This window comes from Aquila chrysaetos, chromosome 8 (assembly GCF_900496995.4).
Source record: "Aquila chrysaetos chrysaetos chromosome 8, bAquChr1.4, whole genome shotgun sequence".
Classification (NCBI taxonomy): Eukaryota; Metazoa; Chordata; class Aves; order Accipitriformes; family Accipitridae; genus Aquila; species Aquila chrysaetos.
The window spans coordinates 38950988-38972428 of NC_044011.1; the positions used below are offsets into that span (position 1 = coordinate 38950988).

Below are 21441 nucleotides of genomic sequence, written 5' to 3' on the forward strand. Positions count from 1 at the left end.
ATTGTACAGAGAACGGTATTTAAACTGCTAATAGATGGAAAATTCACAATTCAGCTGGAGACATACCTGTAACGCTACATAGCCTATAAAGGTAGAGAACCACATGGATTCCATAGCAGGAGTGTCATGCTGGTATTTCTCAGCACTTTTTAGATCTACTTCAGTATTCAGGTATAAAATAGCACAAACCCCGAGTTGTATCAGCTTTAGACAAGTCCTAAAATTTATCAAAAGCAAATGGCAATTCCCTACACCAGGTATTTCTTATGCACCCATTGTAAAAGCAAAGCACCTTTAAAAAACAACAAAAATTTGCATTAAATAGGAGGAAAAAAAAAAATCATGGGTTCACTTCAGAAACAGAACTGTCATAGGAAGACAAAGAACAACCTCCAGATCCTCATCAGCCATATTTAGCAGCGAACAGAATGACAGTTCTCCATTGTTTCTATTTATTACATCAAAATGAACCACGCGTGAAATTATTAGGTTCTTCTACAGCTGTTTGCCATGTATAGTGCCACGTGCACAACAATTTCTCCACATAACTATTTATATATTGGCACTGCAAACATACTTGCAAGTCTAAGCCACTGTTACCAATAACTTGTGCACTAGGAAAGGCCGCATAAAAAAAAAAACCTGAACTGTTTAGGTTCAGTATAACAATATCACTAAAAAACAAGGCAACAAGTCAGAAAGCATGATAAAAGTAGGAGAAATAAAGTAGGAGGCGTTTCACATGCTCTTATAAAAGAACCACTGTCACATAAACTGTATAAAGAGTTAAAGTGAAAAAAACCAGCACTGGGTGCATGTTGAAAATGGCACACGGGGAGCTTGAACATTTATACACATTAATAATACATAAAGTACTGTACCTAATCTCACCAGTATGGTTCTTTCTTCCGTTTTCAAGCCTATCAGGGATTTAGAAATGAATCGAGTATGGAACAAATTATTTCTCTTCTATCTGGGGTGAAGTTTTTTGCATTGTCAAATGACAACTGTGCCAAAGAGAAGCTGAGGAACGTAACGATCATGCAGGCTAGAGAGACCTGACAATACACAAATGTCTAATTAAGCAGCAGTTTTGGCTCCAGTACCTGCAATGAAGCGGGACACCTTATCACTTATGTACATCAGGCAGTAGGCACTGGCATTCTTCGAGCCTCCAAATGAATCTCTCTCCAATTCTTCCCACGATGATTCTGTCACCGAGATGTCGTTGTATTTGAGCCAGCTTTTTCGAGGCTGGTCGTATATGAAGGCCCAGTAGTGACCAGCATTTGCTTGCCCTTCGTGTACCAAGACTGCATGCAAACGATAGGGAACCTGCAAGGTCACACGGACACAGCGTTCAGACGTACTTTTAGTAAATTATTTTTTCTGACCTCTCTATGAAAATTGCAAGTAAGTTCATAGCTGCAGCCTGGCATGAGACTCTTGATTCATACGGTAAATTTCCTACCAAGCGAGAACTGACTTTTAAGGGAAAAAAGCAACAAGATTCTCATAAAGAATCCTTCCTCTGCTTCATCACTGGGATTTTTTAAGTACAATAAAGTGGACGGTTTAAACTGACAGCTACTAATAAAAAGCAGTATCAGCAATATCAGTTTAATATTTACCCAACAGAAGGAGCTGCATTTCTTACCTGCTGGAGGAGAGGGTCGCAGTACATTTGTTCAATGGACAGGTCGATTCTGGCAATAGACTCCTTCAGATCTGCCAAGAACATCACGAATGAGAGAAATACATAAAAATTAATGACTGCTTGTCAGGCTATTCCAGCCCCTTTCACTTCAAAAAAGTTTAAAGCCATGTAGTAACTATCCAATACACTTAACACCAGGGCTGAAACATGTGCAAGATCATTTGTAGTTCAGGATGTATCCAGCTGAAGGAACAGAGGGGAAATCAGGCTGGCATTCAACAGAAAAATCACAACGAATATATTTGGGGCCAACCTTGCACGTCTTGTTCAATCTCATTTCTCCATCGCTGCAGACACGTCCGAACAAGGTTCAGCTCTTCCTCGGACACCACGTGAGGAGCTGGACGTTCAGACGTTTCTGCTGGTGAACCAGAAGGCTGGAGCAGTGCACTCGGTTTTTGCTGCGGCGAAGAATTTGCCAGAAAGAAAGCTCCATCTTCAGTCCTAGCATCTTTCCTTTCCAGTATGCTGTGAAGCAAAATCCGTGAGTAGCGGACAGGTTTTTCAATCTTTCTCTTGTTTTTTTTTTTTCTCGTTTTGGAAAAGAATATGAAATAAACCAAACTGCTCCAGAGCCAGAGCAGGATTTCCCTTCCGGGACAGTACAAATGTAAAGAGAACAAGTACATCGAAACGTACTTACGCCTTAACAGACCAAATTAAAATGTAGGACAAATAAAAGCGAAAATTCTTACAGAACTCTGTAAGCACAGATCCACAGTGAGCGACTCTAAAAATTCCTTCTCTTACTACTAAGAAACTCATGTGTTTACTCAGCTTAATTTAAGAGAGTGTAAGCCAACCATGCTGGCCAGGTTTGTAATAATCCCATATTGCAGTAATTTACTGGTTGATGAAGCAAAAAGACTAGTAGCCTAAGCACATCATTTAACTCAGAACTGCTGCTTAGACAAGGAATATGGTGATGCTTTTGGAAAATGAAAAAGAACAGATTAGATGCAGTGTTATATTTACACAAACAGAACTAAATTACGAGCAAAGTAGTGACTGACTGCTTGCACAGGCATTCATACATTACAGCATCACGCTCACAGGTGCCCAGATAAATAATCCACTTCTAGAATGCAAACCAGCAGCATTTAGCTGAAAGGCAAAGTGTTCTTCTATGAATTATTTTTATTTCCATTTACCAACCCATTTGGCTGTGAAAGCACGTCCAAAACATGAGGCTCGGCCTGGGACTGCAGGAGGGTAGTCTGAGAGCCCTGAGCAGAAGAAACAGCTACAGCTGGCTTTGTAGCGATGAATTCGAGAACATACTGGAGCATGTCGGGCAGTGGAAAGCGGGCTGGGCCGGAGCCATATTTCATGTAGCTACAGAAAAATGCAAGATGTTGCATGAATGTGCAAGGAATGTGACTGTTTGGTTAAACCCGAGGGGAAGAGCAACAGGGAAGAAAACTCTGGGGTCGGGAGGGAGACAGTTTAAGCAGTGAAGGAAGGAGGGAAAAAACCCAGGTGATGCAAAGGCATGCAAGTCACCACCTCCCTCCCACCTGCAGGGCGCAGCAGCCAAAACATTGGTGTGCTATCAGAACTGTTTTAGTCAGAAAAAAAAAGTGGCTGCTGTGGAGACCATTAACTCCATCCCAACCAGGCCCCGTAGGATGCTACATGTAAACTGTTTGCACAACGCCCACCAGAACCCCAGTGAGCACAGACACCACCACGGCTACTGCGACACGGCACACCTCTTTGCCTGGCACTTGTTCACAGAACTGTCATTTGAAAAAATACAAACTGCAAGCAAGTTTAATGCCAATTAAAAGGACCTGTACACAAAGCACCTGGAACATGAAATCTTCTGGTTGTCCGCAAATCACACCTTTCCTATCGATCTCCTTCCTTCCCCAATAAATAATGCCAAATTCTAAGCTGGAGGGGACCTCTAATATAAAAAACAACATAGATTCTTTTTAATGTATTACTGGGCTTCCTCACTGAAACTTGGCAATGCAGCTGACAGTGACAATTGTACTGTTTAAAGAATTTATCATTGTAACAGGATCAGTGATATTCAGAAACCATCAAAGCCACGAGTTTGTTTTTAAAAACACACTTTCTCACTCCACACTTCTCAGCACAAACCCAGTTCTGTTTCTCCTTCCCCTACAAGTTTCTCTTCTACTGGAAAGCTCATTTAAAAGGAATGCTTGCAGAGGGCACAAAAATAAAGCCAGCTGACTACTTACCTTTCCAGTTTCTGCTGCAGAATCACCATTTTCTCCTTCAATCTCTTCATTTCTTCTCTCTTCATCTGAATAAGCTCTTTACTGCCATAGAGGTACCTAAACAGAGAAATACAGAGCCCCGCCACGTGAGGTTTGTTTACTTCCAACATCCACAATCTTTCATAAATGTTTCAGAATCCTTCCTTGCTCACCCATATGCCCTTTTTAATCTCTTTAATTACAATGAAGCAATACCTTTAAATGTACCGTACAACAGAACAACTCACCTGTCCATATAAACAGTCTGGGGAAATTCTAGCTTGGTGTGAATTTTCTCTGGCTGTCCTAGTGACTGATTGAACTCAAATCGGGAGAGTTCAAAGGTCAGTACTGGTGGGAGTTTTGTAAACCAGCGCTGTAACAGAAGCAGAAATGCCCCCAAAGGGACTTGTTTTAAGATGACTGCTAAATGGCACCTTTTAGACTGATCCTAAATGATTTTAGACCCATCCTAAATGCCTGTCTGTCTTTAAATACTGAATTAGTATATATTTTATTTACGGAGTGACTAGTCAGAAAGCCAAATTTTACGAGATTAAAATCTCCGCTCCCGTTGTACATCTATACCGTGAAAAAGCCTCATAATAGCTTTCAGAAAGTTACTTTTCATTGCCTGATGCATCCAGCTTGATGGATTATTAATGGGTCCAGCACTGAGTTTTACAAAAGTAGCAGACACTACACAAACTCTGCATGTCAGCTGAGAGCTCCAGGAAGAGTTCTTTTCCAATGTAGATCACATGCAATGATGAACAAAACAGAAGTCCTTAAGCAGTACCTGATTCCTTATCCTCTCTCAGTCTATTTCCAAACTATTCAATTTAGGAGATTCACAGAAGACACCCACTTTCTGTACGTTTCATACACTGTTTCAAAGAGCCATGCGGAAAGGAAAATTTTCGATTGAATTTACACTTCCTCTCTCTCTCTCTCTCTCCCTGGGTTCACAAATACTTCCAGCATCCACTGCCAGAAGCTTCCTTCACCTACCTTAGCATGGCACCACCCAGCCACGGCTCCCTGCATGGACTCAGGATGAGCATGCTAAGCTCGTTTTCCTTTGCAGGATTCATGTCAGATGTCCTGCCACAATAAATCTGCCCCATGCCAAAGTGCAACAGCACATTTTTAGATCTAAAATATTTCCAGTTAAAGTGATTTTTTAAAATTATTTTTTAAAGGAAGGAAATGGCTGGGTAGCAGAGCTTTATGAGAAGCCGCCCAACCTTCAGAACAAGAGAACATAAACACAGAGAAGGAACGATTTACACACCTATTATCTAGGAGAAACATAAGTCCTCGTTAATCCCACTGATGCTTTGCACTTCAGTACACTCACCTACGTTCTCAAAAGACAAAATGCACCTTATCCCCTATCATGCAGTCCTCTAGCCACGACATCCTAGGAAGTGAAATTAAGATGCACAGTTTTTCCAGTCGGATTTCTCAGAAATAAAACCAGAGCCTTTTCCTTCTATCCGTACAGACAGAGAACGATTAAAACATCTTGACGATCAGTCCAATTTCCCTTATTTTTCAGAAAAGGATTTGGAGGAACTAAAAGGCTTGGAGTGAAAGGAACCTGACTGATTAGCTCCCTACGTCCCTTTGTCTCTGGCACCAGCCTACATCAGTTCCACCTCCATCTGCTGTAAATGCATCTGAACAGCTTCAGGCAGGAACTAGGAAAAGCAGAAACAAGCATCTGAGTCCAGAGTCAGACAGGACTTATGTGCCCAAGACTTCATTTCTCCTTTGCTAGTTTAAACCACAGCAACAGTTTTCAGACATTCTCACAGAACTGAAATACCTTTCACTGCCCCCTCTATGACAGACACATTTGCAAATTTCTTAGTGTTATTTCCCAGTCTTTCCATAAGCTAACTTCTCAGCTGCGCTTGCACACGTAGGATGCTGAATGTAATGGTACACCTTCACTTTCTGCTTTGCTGCAACCAAGTATTTTATGATTGATTTGTGATTCGCGAGATTTACAAAAAAAAAGAAAAGAAAAAAAATCAGCACAGTCAGAAGGTAAGAGTGAAAATGAGAAGAAAAAAAACACACACTATAATAGGGAGAAAGATACAAATTCCAAATGGCATACCATAGAGTTAAGCACTGTACTTTTACCCTCCGAAAATATGGAGGCAGTGGTTCTCCCCCTACTCAGGTACAGGTAGGCTTCAACAGAAAGAGAGAGACTTTATCACACTTGCATCAGAAGCAGATGTTTACCTTTTTAATTTAAAACAAACTCCTCAAACCAGTTATATAGGACAACACATCTTTACAAATAAGCAAAGACTTAGTGTCTCACCATGTAACTCTAACATACATTTACATGAGATTCCAGGTATCCAGAAAATATTTTGTATTCAATTCTTAGGGAACATTTACAATTGCCATTTAAAGTTATCGGAATATACTGAGACACCCCTGCACTGTGTGTTGCATTTTTCCGCAGCAGGCAACCAAAAAAACATAAAACTAACCTCCTGTCCATACTTCACTGACTGAGATGCTGTCGCCTCATCCATCTCTCCCTCCACCATGGCTCCTTCCAAGCACTCATTCAAGTTTCGATAACCATTTACCTGAAGGGGATACTGACCAAAGGTTTCGATCTTGGAAAAAGTATTGCCTGGATGATGGAAATGATACAAAAACTGTGAACTAACTTAAGAGAACAAAAAACTCTGGTTAACTCAAGAGTTTGTTGTCAGCACCAGTCAGAGGAGCTACTTGCAAGAATTGAACCGCATATAGCTGTATACACGTCTATCAGGGTAAGTGTCCTTATAAACAAGTGCTTTCAATACATCAGCACTTGCGAGCATTCAACGTTTTCAGAAGACAGACTTTAGAAATGTTACAGACGATTTTATCAAGACGACTATTTGCAAGTTTAAAGAACTAGTCAATTTCATCAGGAACGTGCAACAAAATCCTGTGTCATCACTGCTATAAATCAAAACAACGCAAAGGAGTGAAAAAGTGGATCTACCAAACCCTTAACTCACCCTCATGGACACCCTCAGTCAAGAAAGTCCCGTAGAAAAGCTGTACCATTGGGTTTTCAGATTTGTCCCCAGGGCTCCTGTTTTAGAAGAAAAAGCACACATCTGTTTGCAGCTGTAGGCTGCAAAAAAGACCCAAGTCATAAACTAAGCCTTTGCTTGGGAATCTTCCTGCAGTCAAAAGTAAAGTCTTCCATCCAAGCACAGAATAGAGAGGAAGCTTCTCATCTGTTTACATACTCAAAAGCGCATTATAGCGCCTACATTGGCAAGGGAGAAAAAAAACAAACCCCAAAGTTAAGGCGCTACCTTTTGAAACGCAGTTCCAAAAAACCAGATCTTTCATGTACACCGGTTCTGTTAGGTTCCCCTAAAAAGCTTATTTACTCTGCAGGCCATACCAGCATTGAATAAAGTCCTATGCTTATGCACAGGAAACGCAGATATAACACTTCATAAGCATATTTTGAGCTTAAGGAGCATCATCCTCAGGAAACAAAGAACTCTCATTTATTCAAAATTTTCACGTAAAGCCCTCTCATTTATTAGGGCTTCGCATTTAAAATCTGTTTCTCCTCAGTGTCAGGTCGAACTCCTGAGATCACAGAAAACTCACTTGACATTCACAGCAAGCTGGAACGCATCCTCCAGCCAGTCCAGTAGTTTGTGTGTAAATTCACTCACATCTTGCTAGAAGAGAGACAAAAGTTGAGAGTCAAACATAATACCAACCAGAAAGCGTTTTCACAGTCTGCTGGTTTCACAAACCTACTGGAATACAACCCGACTGGTATTGCCGTACCTACCCAGCTGAAAGAAGTGTGCAACTGAAATGCTGTGCTGATTTAGACCGATAATGAACAACACTCTGCTCATCTGAAAACTAGATCAGAGGAAATTATTGTGATCGCTACCCAACTACCCAGATGGCACTGGGTAGAGCACTGTTACGCTGGCTGTTTAATTAGCAAGCACGTACATTTTGCCTAAATGACACAGGGACAGCTGCTTGTCAGTTGACAAACATGGGAAGAGGCCTCTGAAAGTAACAGCAGGATGAAGCAAAATAGGATTGCCGTGGCTGCAAGTACTGTTTTGAAGAAAGCAAAAGGCTTTTTAACGCGGTTTTACCTGCTGTTCTTCAGCAGATCTAAACGCATCCCTCAAGAGTTCCAGCGCTGCAGAAGGGTCTACAAACTTACGACGCGTCCCCAGCATTAAAGCAAACAGACACTGAAGTTCTTGCATGAATGCAATATTTCTTTTTCCCTGCATTGCAAAACAGAAGAAAAGCCAAACCATTCCTGCAACTCAAAAAAGCAGCATCTTAAAACGAAGTGCTGCAGAATACCACACGCACATACCTCGAGAGGTACACTAACAACTGAGGAAAGAGGTGACATTAAAAAGGACAAAAGCAGAAAGACATGCAGTGTCACTTCTTGGAAGCAATCTGGTCTCCCAATGGATGCATGGGAGAAAAAATTTAACCAAAACAAAACCTTTAGAGAAAGGAGGGCCAGAAGTGATAGCTGCTAAAACAGAAGGCAAAAGCCCGTGAATTTATGGATCTATTCTGTCTGCATTTGAGGCCTTTTTAAAGTATCAAAAGCACACATGAAAGCAAGTAAAGCAAAGTCTCTTAAATGGCGGTGGCCACAAGCTAGCAGGATATAACAAGTGAAGGATTATTCTATGTATTCCTTTTCCTCCAAATATGTTCTAAGCACCTTCTGCTGACCGCTCTCGGAAGGTACCGGGGCTAGAGGGACCTTCCAACTGGCTCAAATACCAGTTCTCCTATGGTGCACGCGAACAAACGAGCAATCTGAAGCTACCAAAGAAGTTTTACAGGGCAAGTCTCTCCCCACACCACAATCAGAAGCTCTAGAGTAAAGCTTTATGAGAAGCATCTGATTTTTTTCTACAGCGATTCTGTCTTGGAAAAGTATTTCCCAGATTCGTCTTTAACGTAGCCAGACAATTTGAAAGCCATTAACGTAGGCACCGGAATCTCAGATGGACCCAGATTAAATCTGCTTAGAGAAAGAGCAGAACAGTATACCACAAAAGAGGGAAACCTCACAGTGTTACTTGATGAAAACTTACAGTGCGACTACGACAACTTTCAAGCACATTTTGTGGGAGGGAGTACCCAAGGACCAGCCTCCGAAATTCTGGCAACTGAAACAGAGACTGAAAGGAAAGGAGAGGTAAAGACCAGTCAGGACTTGCAAGGATTTGACTCACTGCAATTTGATGCCCCGTTGTCATGCTTTTACTCGACAGCTTTTTTCTTAACTTCTAATTCTTCAATGGCCTTGTGTTACTAAATAAACATTTACGAACTGAGCAGTCCACATGCTGGACCAGCACATTCATACCCACCAAAGAACCAGATCCCATCCTGCCATTTCTAGGATATGTGTAACCATTTTAGGAAAGAGTATTCCATCCTGCACAGGCACGCTTAGAAAAAGCATCCAGGAACAAGTCACAGTGAGAAACGAGCCCATCTGAAGCTTGCTTTCTTCCTCTCAAAGCTGGAGACGTATGGTTAACGTCTGTCTGCTGACGTGAAATGGTTAGAAGAGACAAATCTGCTCAGTTCCGTTTATTGTTGTCTCCTCTTGTTTAGGTTATCACTAATAATATATGCTGCCTAGCTGCTTATTCGTTCAAGCATCTACGCCTGCGTATTCCATTAACTGGAACATGATACACCATGTATTAGGGAGCCAACAATAACTGCAGTAAAATTAAATTATCAGTACACTTTGCCAGTCAAGCTTCTGTCATTCAGTAAGCATCTGGACATCGCTGCACCAAAAAAACCCCTGCATACGTACACACAGATTATATGTATCTGTGTCTATTTTTATGCAAAGTCTATTTAACTGCTCTTTGGCTCCTTCTGTGCACACCCAGAATAAATCACAATCATATCAAATAAAACCAGAAGTCTCATCTAAGCATGGTTGCATTCACTCATCTGCATATGATGACCACTTCACAGAGCTGCTGCATATGTAATTCTAACTGATAAACATTTTGACTCCAAGACTGCAGCAACTCCAGAAGAACTTTTCTATCAGATTACCTGTATGACAGCGCTAAACCAACACGTATTTCCAATGTTTTTCATTCCAACGGGCCAGTCACCCACTCTTCTCCAGTCATTGTGCTTGGGGTTCTCCCCCCAGACTTCACAGCGTTTCCTTTTGGAGCGATTTTTGTTTTCAGCAGAATGCGCTTCCTGTGGTCTGTCACAAAAGATGCACACCGTGCTGTAAAACACCATCTCACAAAGATTCTCGTGAACTACGGGAATGTAACTCCCCTCTAGTCTCAAGCAGGACCCTAGAGCCAGGCGCTGTCAGGTGATACCCAGCACAACAGGCAACAGATGTCTCATCTGACTCCAGGGAGGTGTCCACTCTCAAACGAGGTGGATGGAAAACAGGACTGCAAGACAATTTGGAACGATGGAGGAAGGTAGTAAGGTATGCATGTTTTTCTTCCTGAACTAGCTGCACGCAAAATTGGTGCCCTTAGTCACTATTGGAGGCAAATCCCACCCACGGTAAAAAGGAAACAGCTACTTAGCAACGAGGTGAGGTGAATTGATACATGAGCTTTCAAGGTGCTTCTTCAACAGGTGCCGTAATGCCAGTACAGCATCCTTTTGTGTGGCCTGCCAGCGACAGCAGCAGGGACTGAATAAGCCACAACTAAACCTGCTGCTTCTATTTCAACCACCACATTGCAGCGTTGCCCCAGAAGTAAACGTCAACCACCCAGAAGGCAGTAATGACCCAAGCACCTTCTAAAAGCAGTAGGTATACATCTGGTAGCTGATTTATGTCTGGTTTGCAGTTACCGGCTTAACAATCCACTTAAGACACCTGGGAACACCAAAACCAATTTACGAACCCACTGACCTTTCAGCAGCATCTCTTTCTGCAGCCTGAGCTTTCGGTGATTCCAGTGGTCTGAAGGCATCGACTGCACGGAGATCATCTTTGTTGTTAGGGGTAAGTGCAGTAGTAATATCTAGAAGTGGAGGCAGCATTCTGATCAGTTTTCCACCAGGAGGATGCAAACATTCTCTTTAAAAGGAGCTTCTAGAACATGTTACACCTCACAAATATGATTTTTTTTTCCAATGATAGAGCATAATTTTCTAGCTGAAGCCTTAAATACACATCCCTGTAGCTTGGACCACGCTAGGAAACCTAAAAAGTGATCGAGTGGGCTGGACGAGAACAGGACAGACTGTGCAGCTGTGTCCTGGCCAGCTTTCCTGATGCCCAGATTCAGAGCTTGAGGGAACATTTCAAACTTCTTGAAATAATGAAACAGGAACATCAGCTGCTGCTTGTATTTGCTATGCCTTAACATCAGTGTTGACAAGAGACACTGTTTTGAGAAAAAAAGGATTTCAATAAAATCGGCACAATCACCCAGAAGTGCCTTCCTTCACTTGTGTCAGGATGCTCAGCTATGAGTCATTTCACGTCCTAGCTACGTAGGAAAGAAAAAGGAAAACGAGTAGTTCTGGAAGAGGTGGAAGCCTTACACTGTGGAACAAGGGGCAGCCGTGCTGTTCTGGATGTTGCTTCAAAGCTCCCAGCACAGATTTTTGGCCCTGTGAACCTGTCCGGTGATAAACTCACTTGGGAAAGCTCCAGTTAATAGATGTGTTGTTAGCAAAAAGGGTTAAAGAAACTATTCGCAACTACCTCAGACTACAATTACACTTTTTACATCTAAATGTGCCAAGCTGATGGCCTGCTTTTGCCAATACCCATAACATTTCTAAAAACACGTTTCACATAGTCAAATTGCTAGCTCAAGTAACACTTTAAGTTTTCACGGAGATATGATACGAAAGCAGTCAATTTGTCTCCTCTGCCAGCAGAGGCTGTAGAAAGAAATGTATGACCCTTGACAGGGATTCAGTTGTCTATTCTGCTTGCTCTGCTTTAGGAGCTTTCTGGGTTTTCTGTGTTAGCTAAGACCAACTGTTCAAAACAATGACAGCTGTGTAACTATACTGTGTCACCTACAAATGCTATTAAAACTCTATTAAGTCACTGTCCTTTTGGACGCAGCTCTCCTTCACCAGGAAGGTTTAATTCCCTGAACTGTCCCATGGCAAGTGACCAGTACCGGCAAAATCAGATCAGGGCCAGGACAGGAGCCGGATGGTTTCAATGGCAGAAGCCAGGCGGACCAATATTTCCCCTTTCAACTCAGCCTGAAACACATGAAACTGTTAAGGGCGAGCAAAGACGAACGACTTACTTTGTGGGAGCTGTTTGCCCACAGCACTCCCTTCCCAAGCAGACGGCTCTGCAGCAGCTGTGTCCTGAGCCGGCTCCTGAGCGTGCTCCTCTGTCAGGAAGGTGACTGCTTCCATTAGGTCTCCATTAGCAGCCTAGTAGAATGATAGGGGGAAAAAAATCCATAGTGCCAAGGTTACTTCACCTACATTTGCGTGACATTAATGCATCCGTGGTAGAGACAAGCGCACTGCCACCACTTTGCTTTCCCTGGCCAGGGGAGAGAGCTATCTGTTGGTGACAAGCAGTAGGAAAAAATGAAAATAACGAAGGCTAGAATTTCTCTGACGGAAAGCACTTTGGCTTTATTACTAGGACAATATAGGCTCCATTAACTAATTTCATTTCTCTCACAAGAGACTCGAGTAGTCGCAGGAGGCCTGAAGCGCGACGGTACTTGGCCACCGGGAGAGACTCGCAGGAATCAAACTCTCTGTGGATTTTAAGACACATGTCTCTTACCGAGCTAGGGCTTCCTTCAGACCATTGCTACTGGCTAAACTCTTTTACATTTATTCTAATGTTTTCTGGATGTTACTTCTTAACGAAACATTTAAGGATTTTTTTAAACAAGCCTCTTTGTACATTATCAGCACACCTGCGTCCTGCTGCTACATCTCAAGAGCATGGACAGCATCTGATGATTCCGGACTGACGCGGCTGCAACCAGTTTAAGACTACAATTTATAAATACCAAAACAGGCACTATGAGGAGGAATCTTTCCAGGTAAATGTTGCTTTTCCAAGTGCCTGAGATTCCTGTGTCCCTTCCCTTTGGAGCAGACAACTGTTCTGGTAATGGACAATACAACCACCAGCCACAAAGCTACCGACATTACTGCAGCTGTCCAGAACTCCTGAAGCAGTTTACATGGAGGAAAACCTACTCTGACCCGATCAGTTTGTGTTCACCATAATGCGTGGATGACGGCCCTGTAGGAGCAGAACTTCTAGGAAACATTCACAATGTTTTACCATAGCATGCACTGCTGCAGCACAGATTTTAAGGTCTACTGTTAGAAAAAACAAACCATTCCCAACTTAGTGTGGGGTTTTCATTTCAGAGGTGAATGAATGAATACCTGTGAACCCCAAAACTGCACATTCCTTGCTGACGCCAACAAATGCTGGCCTCATGTGCCTGTCTGCCTCATGGGTACACCTGAATGAAGCACAAGTGAGGGGCAGAAAAGCAGCGGAGGACTTACCCTTCACCTCTCAAACGAACCACATTATTCCACACAGCACACACTGTATCGCTTTCACAGGCCACACACCTGCTATTGTAGTGAGGACTTGCTCGTTAACAGCCCATAGAAAGGCCAGTGAATGTCCGACCCCTGCATTATGTTTCCAGAGAGCCTGAACTTGCCTGACTTTTGGGACAAATTCAGAGGTCTCCTTTCCACAGAACAATGACAACAGGCACAAACCTTTAGAGCAGCGTGAAGGAAAGCCGAATCTTGAATTCCTGTGATCTCTTTCAGCTGGTTTAAAAGCATCTGGCAATCCTATACATGCAAGAAATAAAGAAAGCTCATGTGAAAAGGTGACTGTAACAGACAACAGGCTGTTTCTGCAAGGCCAGGGGCTCACCGGCGTACTGTTTCTGTCTTTCCTTTTTACTGATGGATTGATGCAAAAACCCAGTGACACCTGCTTGATGGTAATACCAACATCAGCTTGAACATCGCACTCAAACTTTCTTCTCCTGAATCTATAGGATAACGTTCAATCCATCGTATCCTCACAAGGATGTTAGCAGGCCTGAGAGGAAACGCTATCCCCGCTGTCGGATGCACAGCATCTGTGGTGGGAACGACGGGCACCCCCTCCCCCAGACAGCAGCGGCATGTGCAGCAGGACATATAAGGAGAGCGCATGTTCTCAGGGCATCAGCGAGGGGCTATTTTAAGTCTGGCCGCACATGCCATTTGTGCATGTCATTTCTCATTGACAATAAGGTGTCAGAATAAGGGCCTGAGAGGCTGCTATCGCTTCTCCTTCCACCACCACACAGGCCACTCGAGCTTTGGCGAGACACTCGCTCTAGGCCCTAAGCCATGGTCAACAACCTATTTGTTGACTGGTTCCACCACTTAAAAAAAACCCAAAAGATTACAGGAATTTTCTTTACCAGACTTAGCAAATCTTTGCAGCCTTGGCTTACCACAGAAGCAGTCACTGTGCTTACCAAGCCATGAATAACTTCGGTCAACCGGCCGCCAGGAGAGGCAGCTCTACACAAGGAGCCCCTTCCAGCAGCGAGCCCCAACGCCTGGGTCCCACCACCCCCCTTTTGCGGCCACAGTTCAGCTGCTGTCACCAATGGCTCCGTCCGGGTGAAATCTGATGCCGCGAGATATGGCTCCGTAGCGCATAGTATGGGAGGGACATTACAGCAGGGATAACAACCGGGACTGTATTGCATATGCCTGACTTATAAAGGCTATCTAGGGTCCTGCTATCAGCACGGTCCAATGAATCTCAGCTTCTTAAGATCACATGTTTAATTAATCTTAACCAGCAACTTTGCAGACAGACAAATTCAAGTTTCTACTTACTCTCATTGTTGGGAAAAAATTTAAGATGCTTTTGTGCCATTGGAACACAAGTTCCACTCAGCGAGTAGTATGGCAACTGCTTTTTTGAGCCATCCATCCATACCACTGATGGATGCTACTCCGCGCACAAATACCGTAAAGATAGCGCGCATACCTATCAGTGGATAAAACAAAAAAAACCAGTCCTAGCTTATTTTCTGATGGGAATTCCCTCAACAAATTATTTGTGATATTCCCACCTAAAATACTACTTTTGCTCAACTTTTACGAGAAAAAGTGTGTGCGCGCGCACACCTCCCAACCTGTCCTGTGCACTCTTTTAGACCTGAGAAAAGCCTCAGGCCCAGCCAGCAGCACGATGAGGAACCGCATGATAAAGAGCCAAGGGTATGAGGCTCAGGACGGACATACTTTCACAAAGGCAAACTGCTTATATCATGTTGCTAATTTTGCTACCTTAGCGAGCGGCGTGCTCGTCGGCTAACCCCACCTAACGCTGTAGGGCATATTTTTCCGTTGGAGAAAAAAACCCAACCCACACTAATAAACTGCATTACAATAAAGAAATCCAAGGCAGGATGGGGCATGATTTTCCAGGGTTTTTCTGCTTCACCAAAAGGAGGACTCACAAAGGCTGCCACAACCATAAAAGCTAATTACCAATCCACTGCCCTGAGTTACCGCTTAATATTCTAATGATTTCCAACACAATTTTACTCAGCGTTTGAGAAGAGAGCTTTGTATTAACAATGGAGAGCTTGTCCCATACAACGAGGTTCGAGAGGCTTGCGGCCGACTGGCAGCCCACCAAAGCCACCGGGAGCCACACTCTGTGCAACAGTTTTCTTAAGTTTTTGGGGAGTGTGCATGGTTTTGTTGCTGTAACTAGTCTGGTCGATTGTTTTTTTGAGGTTATGCGCTGCGGTGCTTTAAAACAAGCTGGTAATTAATACCAGTGTGCTGCCGCTATTAACACACGCTGCACTTGAAAAACCAAACCAAACCAAAGTCCTACCTGCTGGAAAAAATAACAACCCAACCCAAAAAGCTATTAGTATTACGTTACAGCAACAGGAGAAGAGTACAGAACCAAGAGGCTGAGAGGAAGGAGAGTACTGGAGATAAAAATTACACAGTCGGCCAGCGAGCGAGGAAACTGAAAGGTTTTGCCATTTTCCTTGCTACAAGGTGACTCACTGTGCTCAGAAGTAGTTTGTTTTGATGAGAAACTGCAAGCAGGGAAGAGTGCAAGCACAGTGCGGGAGTTCAAGGGGGTTCCAGAAATAATAGCTTGTGAGGAGGAGGAAGGTGGCGGCATGTAAGAGGCACGCAGAGGCTCGGCCTTCAGCCTCCGCACCTTGGCTGCGCTTTTATCACAGTGGGAAAACGGATACGAAGAGGGCTAAAAACCCACAGGCAGCAGCAGGAACAATGCCTGCATTCCTGACTGAGGCTTTTACAAACCAATATCCATCACGGGAAGAAGCGGCAGCCAGTGACCTCCTCCTCCATTGACGTGCGCTCCTGTACGCCGGGCGCTGTCCTCGCGCCGTCCCTGTGCACGCGAGAAACTGCTGCCGCGCAAATGCAGTTTCTAAGCTCACAATGGAACGGTCAATACCCTCTTTCTGCTCACGCCTTTAACGCCGGCTGCTCAGAAGTGTTTCTCTTGCATTCCAAGAGCACAAAGATGCTATGAAGAAGCGCAGGTGCCTGTGCCAACTGGGGACACGCTGGGCTGCGGTGCCTCATGCATGGGCACCGACCTTGTGAGCAGAGAGGAGTGTGGAGCAGCCGTGAGCCAGGTGTCCTTTCCAGCGCTCAAGGCCGGGTCCTTTCAGAGACAATTTACGCGGAGCCCTGAAGTTTAAGAGCAACAGTTTTTCTTAACGGGTATCAGAACATGCTGGTTTGGCGAGAGGGCAAGGAGAGAACCAATTCCCGCTCTTTGGGAGGAGGACGCTGTCGTGAAAAGACCCTCCTGACTGACCCACGCCCTTTCCCTGCAGAGCAAACCGCGGTCGACGCCACGCTTTGTCCACCACAGCTCTCAAGAAAAACGCCGCCCGAAATCCGGTGGGCACCTAAAAGGCTCTTTTAAACGACACAGCTGAAACGCAACGGCTGCTACCGGACGTGAACCCTCGACTCCCAGGACAGGCCACGGAGAGGGGCCCGCGGGGACGGGAGAACGCTGGAAAGCCGCGGGCACCGGGCGGGGGGCGCGGCCCCCCCCCCCCGCCTCCGGCGCAGGGCCGCAAGCCTGAGGAGAAGCGGGGCCGCCAAGGCGGGAGGACCGGGCCGGGCCGGCAGCAGCCCCGGCCCCGTTACAGCCCCCCTCCCCTCCCGTACCGGCCCCCTCCGCCATCATCGCCCCGCGGTCTCACCCCACCGCCGCCGCCGCCGCCCGGGGCCTGCAGCTCGGCCGTCATGCCGGCGCGGGCCGCTCCGCCCCCCGCTCATGCGCTCCTCGCCTTCCGGCCCCCCCCTGGCTGGCCGCTCGCGTTCGCTCCTTGGTCCCTGGGCCCCGCCCCCCCCCGCGGTCATCCCTCGCGCCGCGGGGCCTTTTCTCCCCGTTTCTTCACCCAGCAGCGGGAGAAACCCGCCCCGCGGGGCCGAGGGAGCTCCCTGAGCCCCGCAGCGCTCCTCTGTGAGCGTTAAAAAAGTAAAATCAATTAAAAAACAAATTAAACCCCCCCCCCCCCCCCCCCCCCCCAAACCCCAGCATTTTTACACCTGTTTTGGTGCCGGCCGCTCTCCACCGGCCAGGGTCGGTCCGGCACCGCCAGGGCCGGGGCAGCACGGCTAACGAAGGAGGGCCAAAGTGTCTGTCGTTGGCAAGCAGCTGCCGGCGGCGGGGGGGTGCTCCGGGGGTGGGCGCATCCCGGGGGAAAACCGTGAGGAAAAGGGTCGTGGCAATAGAGACGGGGCCAGTCCCCCGCCTTCTGCTTTCTCCAAGCCTGTGCTTTTCGGGGTCTGGCTAAAATTAGCCGAAATAGGCGTATTGTGGGGTTTGCCGAGCCAAAGGGCCTCAAGCGCCGTGCCCTTCGCCTCCTCCTGCCGACACAGCCGAGATTTCGCTGTTCTCTTCAAAAAACAACTTAACACCTGAAACGGAGACATCCCAGGTGAGGGACCGGGGTCCCTGCAGGATCCGGGCGAGTCCGTGCCGATCCGATGCTGTCAGCAGCTCATCAGCGCGGCCGTCAAAGACGGCGAGCGCCGGCAACCCACAGATGAGATGTGGCTCACGCGCTCGGGCAATTTGGCTCAGCCCGACGAGCCGGCGGGGCCGAGCTCCCCCGGGGCCCGGCGAGCAAAATACCCTTCTGCATCGTCAGAAACGCGTCGCTTACAATTGCCGATGCGCATTTCTCACCGGCCGGGTACCGAAGCCGCTGCGGTGGCGATGCTGGAGGCGGCGTTCCCGACGGAGCTGCGGCACTGCAGGAGGAAGGGGGTAAAAGGGTCAGATGATGCCACCGCCATCCCCCCGTTTACCAATTCCCAAGCCCAAATGCCCTTTCCCGGCTCGGTGGGCATCTCCTGCACGTGGATTTTCCCCAGGCAGCCCCAGAGCATCCCTTGCCTTTTGTCTGGGAAGAGGTCTGGGAATTTCAACGGGGCCCTTTCCGGGATTGTCTCAGCTCCCATGCTCTCACAGCTGCTCCAGCTCGGGAATTTGGGAGGCAAGAGGGAGGAGGAGGAGGAGTTAGCCAGGTTGATAAAGTAAAACTGAGCAAGCTGGCGACATTATCCAGTTTCCCTGATATGCAACGGAAAAACAAGACACCCAGTAAAGTTTAAATGCAACAAAAGAAATTCTGCCCATTTCAGGAGCCTGTGAGGCTATCAGTAGTGAGAGATAAGGAGGTGATATTGGTCACTGTAATTTTTGCTATGGGATGCTCACATGCTGCTGCGGGCATGCTGCTTCGCCGGAGCTGTTCCCAGCCCCGGCTTCATCACCACCTCCATTCTCTGCCTCCTGCTTGGCATCCATAAAGGACTAGTCCTGCCTAGGAATATCCCGCTGTTGCGGGGATCCGGGGGGAAACCTGAGCAGGGGGATGATCTCGTCAGGGGATAGGATTTCCAATGTGCTTATATTGAGGTTGGCCAACTGCAAGTTGCAGATACGGTTGTGCCTGGGCTGGAGCATCCCTGACTGACACTGCAGCACCTGCCTGCCAAGACGGGGGAGAGAAATCGAAGGGCCTGCTCACTAACCACCCGCTTTGCTCTAAGCCGGCTCCCTTGGTTAGGAAGAGTAACGAACCCCCCTTCTGCGAAGCACCCTTTCCTTTTAACAAGCGAGATGGAAGGTACCTGGGAAAGGCAGAGGGAAGAGCCAGGAATGATGCCAGAGGAGAGGCAACGCCGGCAGCCAGCTGGCACCGCGAGGCTCCTCGTCAGTCAAGGAGGAAGAGCTGGGTGTTCGCTGTGGCTCGGCCATGAGCTGCCTGGATGGCTGCGCTCTGATGAGGATGCTCCAGGCCGGCACAGCTCGTGGTCAGAGCTCCCCGCCCGGGGAAAGGTCCCCAGGGATCTCCCTACCTTAAAAAGAGTATTAACCGTAAAAATTCTGAAAGTCCCAGTTACAAAGATAAACCCAGCCTTGTATTTTTAGCTCCGGCTTTGCCGAGGGCGTGTATTATGTTTAGCAGCCTGATCAATGCCACGGTGACTACTTAGGGTGCAGGACAGATACTGGCAATCTGTTTGCAGCGTCAAGTGCGGTCAAAGCGCCATTACGTCAAAGATAATTTACTAAAGGGGGATTGTACACCCTCAGACAAGGAACGAGCTGAAGGCCTGCCCTTAACCCACTCCTTCCATGTCCCGAGATCTTTCCGTACAGCTTTGTCTTAGCAGAAGGAAGCAACTTGCACTGTAGGTGCTTTAAAAAAATGTAAAAAAATCCCTAGAATGGTGTATTAGCACTAGGGGAACATGAGTTGCAGGGAATTGCGGTGGGTACCAAACACTTGCGCTGGAGATGGCAAATGATCCGGGGAAGGAGGAATTTCTCACCTGGAGTTCCAGCCTCCACGGCGGGATGAGGGAGATTTTGCTGCCCCTCGGTCGCATCCCAGCTCCAGGTTGCATCACCCACGACTTGTGAGCTTGCCAGGCGCGGCGTCTTTGTGGTTTCCTCGCAAGGCTGCCATTCCTGTTCTTAAACAGAAACAGTGGAAAGTTTTCATCTCCCCTTTGGCACGAAACCCACCCCCCAACACAAAAGTCTCGTGCTGGGCTCTGTCTCCAGCTCAGCACCCAGAAACCTTTTGGCGACGTTCCCCTCGACACCCAGAGCGGCAACCCGGCCATCGGCAGCATCCTGCACACAGCTGAGCACCACGTGCTCCCAGCCCATCTCCAGCCACCGTCCCCCCCCGGGCCGTCCCCACGTGTTGTGCAACAGCAGCCGACCTCTCCAGCACTGCTGCAGCCCTCCCTGCCTTGCTCTGCATCTGTCTCTCCCTTCCCTCTCTGGCCTGAGAGCATCCCCTGGCCTGGAGCATCCCTCGCCCGGAGGATCCCCTGGACCAGCCATCTTGCCCCACCACCCTGCAAGACCAGCTCCCCCATCCGTGCCACTTGTGGAAGAAGGATGGCTCCATTTGCAGGAGCTTCTTGACTAGGACTAGGACTTCTCGAGGTGACCCAGCAGGGCTGGGACCCCGGGCCCTGGGACAGAGCCCAGCTGCTGCTGCTCTGGCTGTGCGTTGGACTCCGACAGGAACAAGAGGGAGGAGGCTTTTCTGCAAGACTTTTTCAGGTGTTTTACATCAAAAGCTAACAGCCTTTTCAGCCCAAATTAACCTTTCCAATTTGCTTGAAATCTTTCTCATTTTCTCCAGAAAATGAAGGGAAAAATACCCAGCTGTTATGGCCTACGTGGCTTTATTAAAATCCAGGCTGGAAGTGCTGTGGTTTCTGATTGGAAATACTTCTTAAAAACAACAGCTGCAGCAGAAGAGCTGGGATGAAAGGTGAGGAAGGCAGCCACGAGGTTTTTACAGCAAGGTAGCTGGTGCATGCACAATCCCCACTGCAGACCTACCTTTGGGATGGGGTCTCTGCCGAGAAGGCGGCACGCAGCCACAACAGTGCTGGAGCCCAGCTTCCCTCTCCTGCCCAGCGAGCCTCCAGCACAGGTCTCCTTAAAGAAAATAAAAACAAAAAGGAAAAGATGGTCACACAAGACCAAACGCCAGTCAGGTCCGCTCTCAGCAAGGCAATTCCTACCTAACCTTGGGTGATATCGTGCCTGCGACGCGTGGCTGCCGTCCCCACTTGGGATGAGCTGGATCTCCTTCATTAACAGCAATGGGCTCCAAATACCTTTGCGTGCTTATTATTACCTGGCTTTAATGGATAATGAAACGGTGGCAGAATATTGCTAACACCTGAAGGGTGTCTAATGGAGAAAAGGACCGAAGGAAAGTGGTCCCCTCCCTTCGCCAGGGGATTTAAAGGCGTCGGGCTCCTTTGCTGGTGGGGTGACGACAGGCTCGGTACCTGCCAAGGGTGATTTTT

General features: G+C 46.8%; 1 protein-coding gene across 8 annotated transcripts in view; it reads right to left on the reverse strand.

The window, feature by feature from the left end:
- The window catches only part of USP28 (ubiquitin specific peptidase 28), a 30569-nt gene extending 9331 nt beyond the window's left edge, over nucleotides 1–21238 (reverse strand). For 2 of the 8 annotated variants that reach the window (XM_030023625.1, XM_030023623.1), the window contains exons 1-17: nucleotides 20966–21238; nucleotides 19933–20076; nucleotides 13768–13845; nucleotides 12297–12429; nucleotides 10931–11042; nucleotides 10090–10252; nucleotides 9099–9185; nucleotides 8121–8258; nucleotides 7606–7679; nucleotides 6993–7069; nucleotides 6465–6613; nucleotides 4197–4324; nucleotides 3931–4026; nucleotides 2873–3052; nucleotides 1971–2185; nucleotides 1658–1728; nucleotides 1107–1335 (exon numbers count right to left, since the gene is read on the reverse strand). In XM_030023625.1, coding sequence (XP_029879485.1) covers nucleotides 1107–1335; nucleotides 1658–1728; nucleotides 1971–2185; nucleotides 2873–3052; nucleotides 3931–4026; nucleotides 4197–4324; nucleotides 6465–6613; nucleotides 6993–7069; nucleotides 7606–7679; nucleotides 8121–8258; nucleotides 9099–9185; nucleotides 10090–10252; nucleotides 10931–11042; nucleotides 12297–12429; nucleotides 13768–13845; nucleotides 19933–20076; nucleotides 20966–21223 — 2332 coding nt within the window. In that variant the 5' untranslated portion in view covers nucleotides 21224–21238. Of the gene's footprint in view, nucleotides 1–1106; nucleotides 1336–1657; nucleotides 1729–1970; nucleotides 2186–2872; nucleotides 3053–3930; nucleotides 4027–4196; nucleotides 4325–6076; nucleotides 6154–6464; nucleotides 6614–6992; nucleotides 7070–7605; nucleotides 7680–8120; nucleotides 8259–9098; nucleotides 9186–10089; nucleotides 10253–10930; nucleotides 11043–12296; nucleotides 12430–13767; nucleotides 13847–17285; nucleotides 17365–18277; nucleotides 18343–19227; nucleotides 19370–19932; nucleotides 20077–20965 lie in introns of those variants that run through there. The other 6 variants (XM_030023632.1, XM_030023629.1, XM_030023628.1 and 3 more) reach the window with 5 other exon arrangements.
- Nucleotides 21239–21441: the final 203 nt, after the last annotated feature.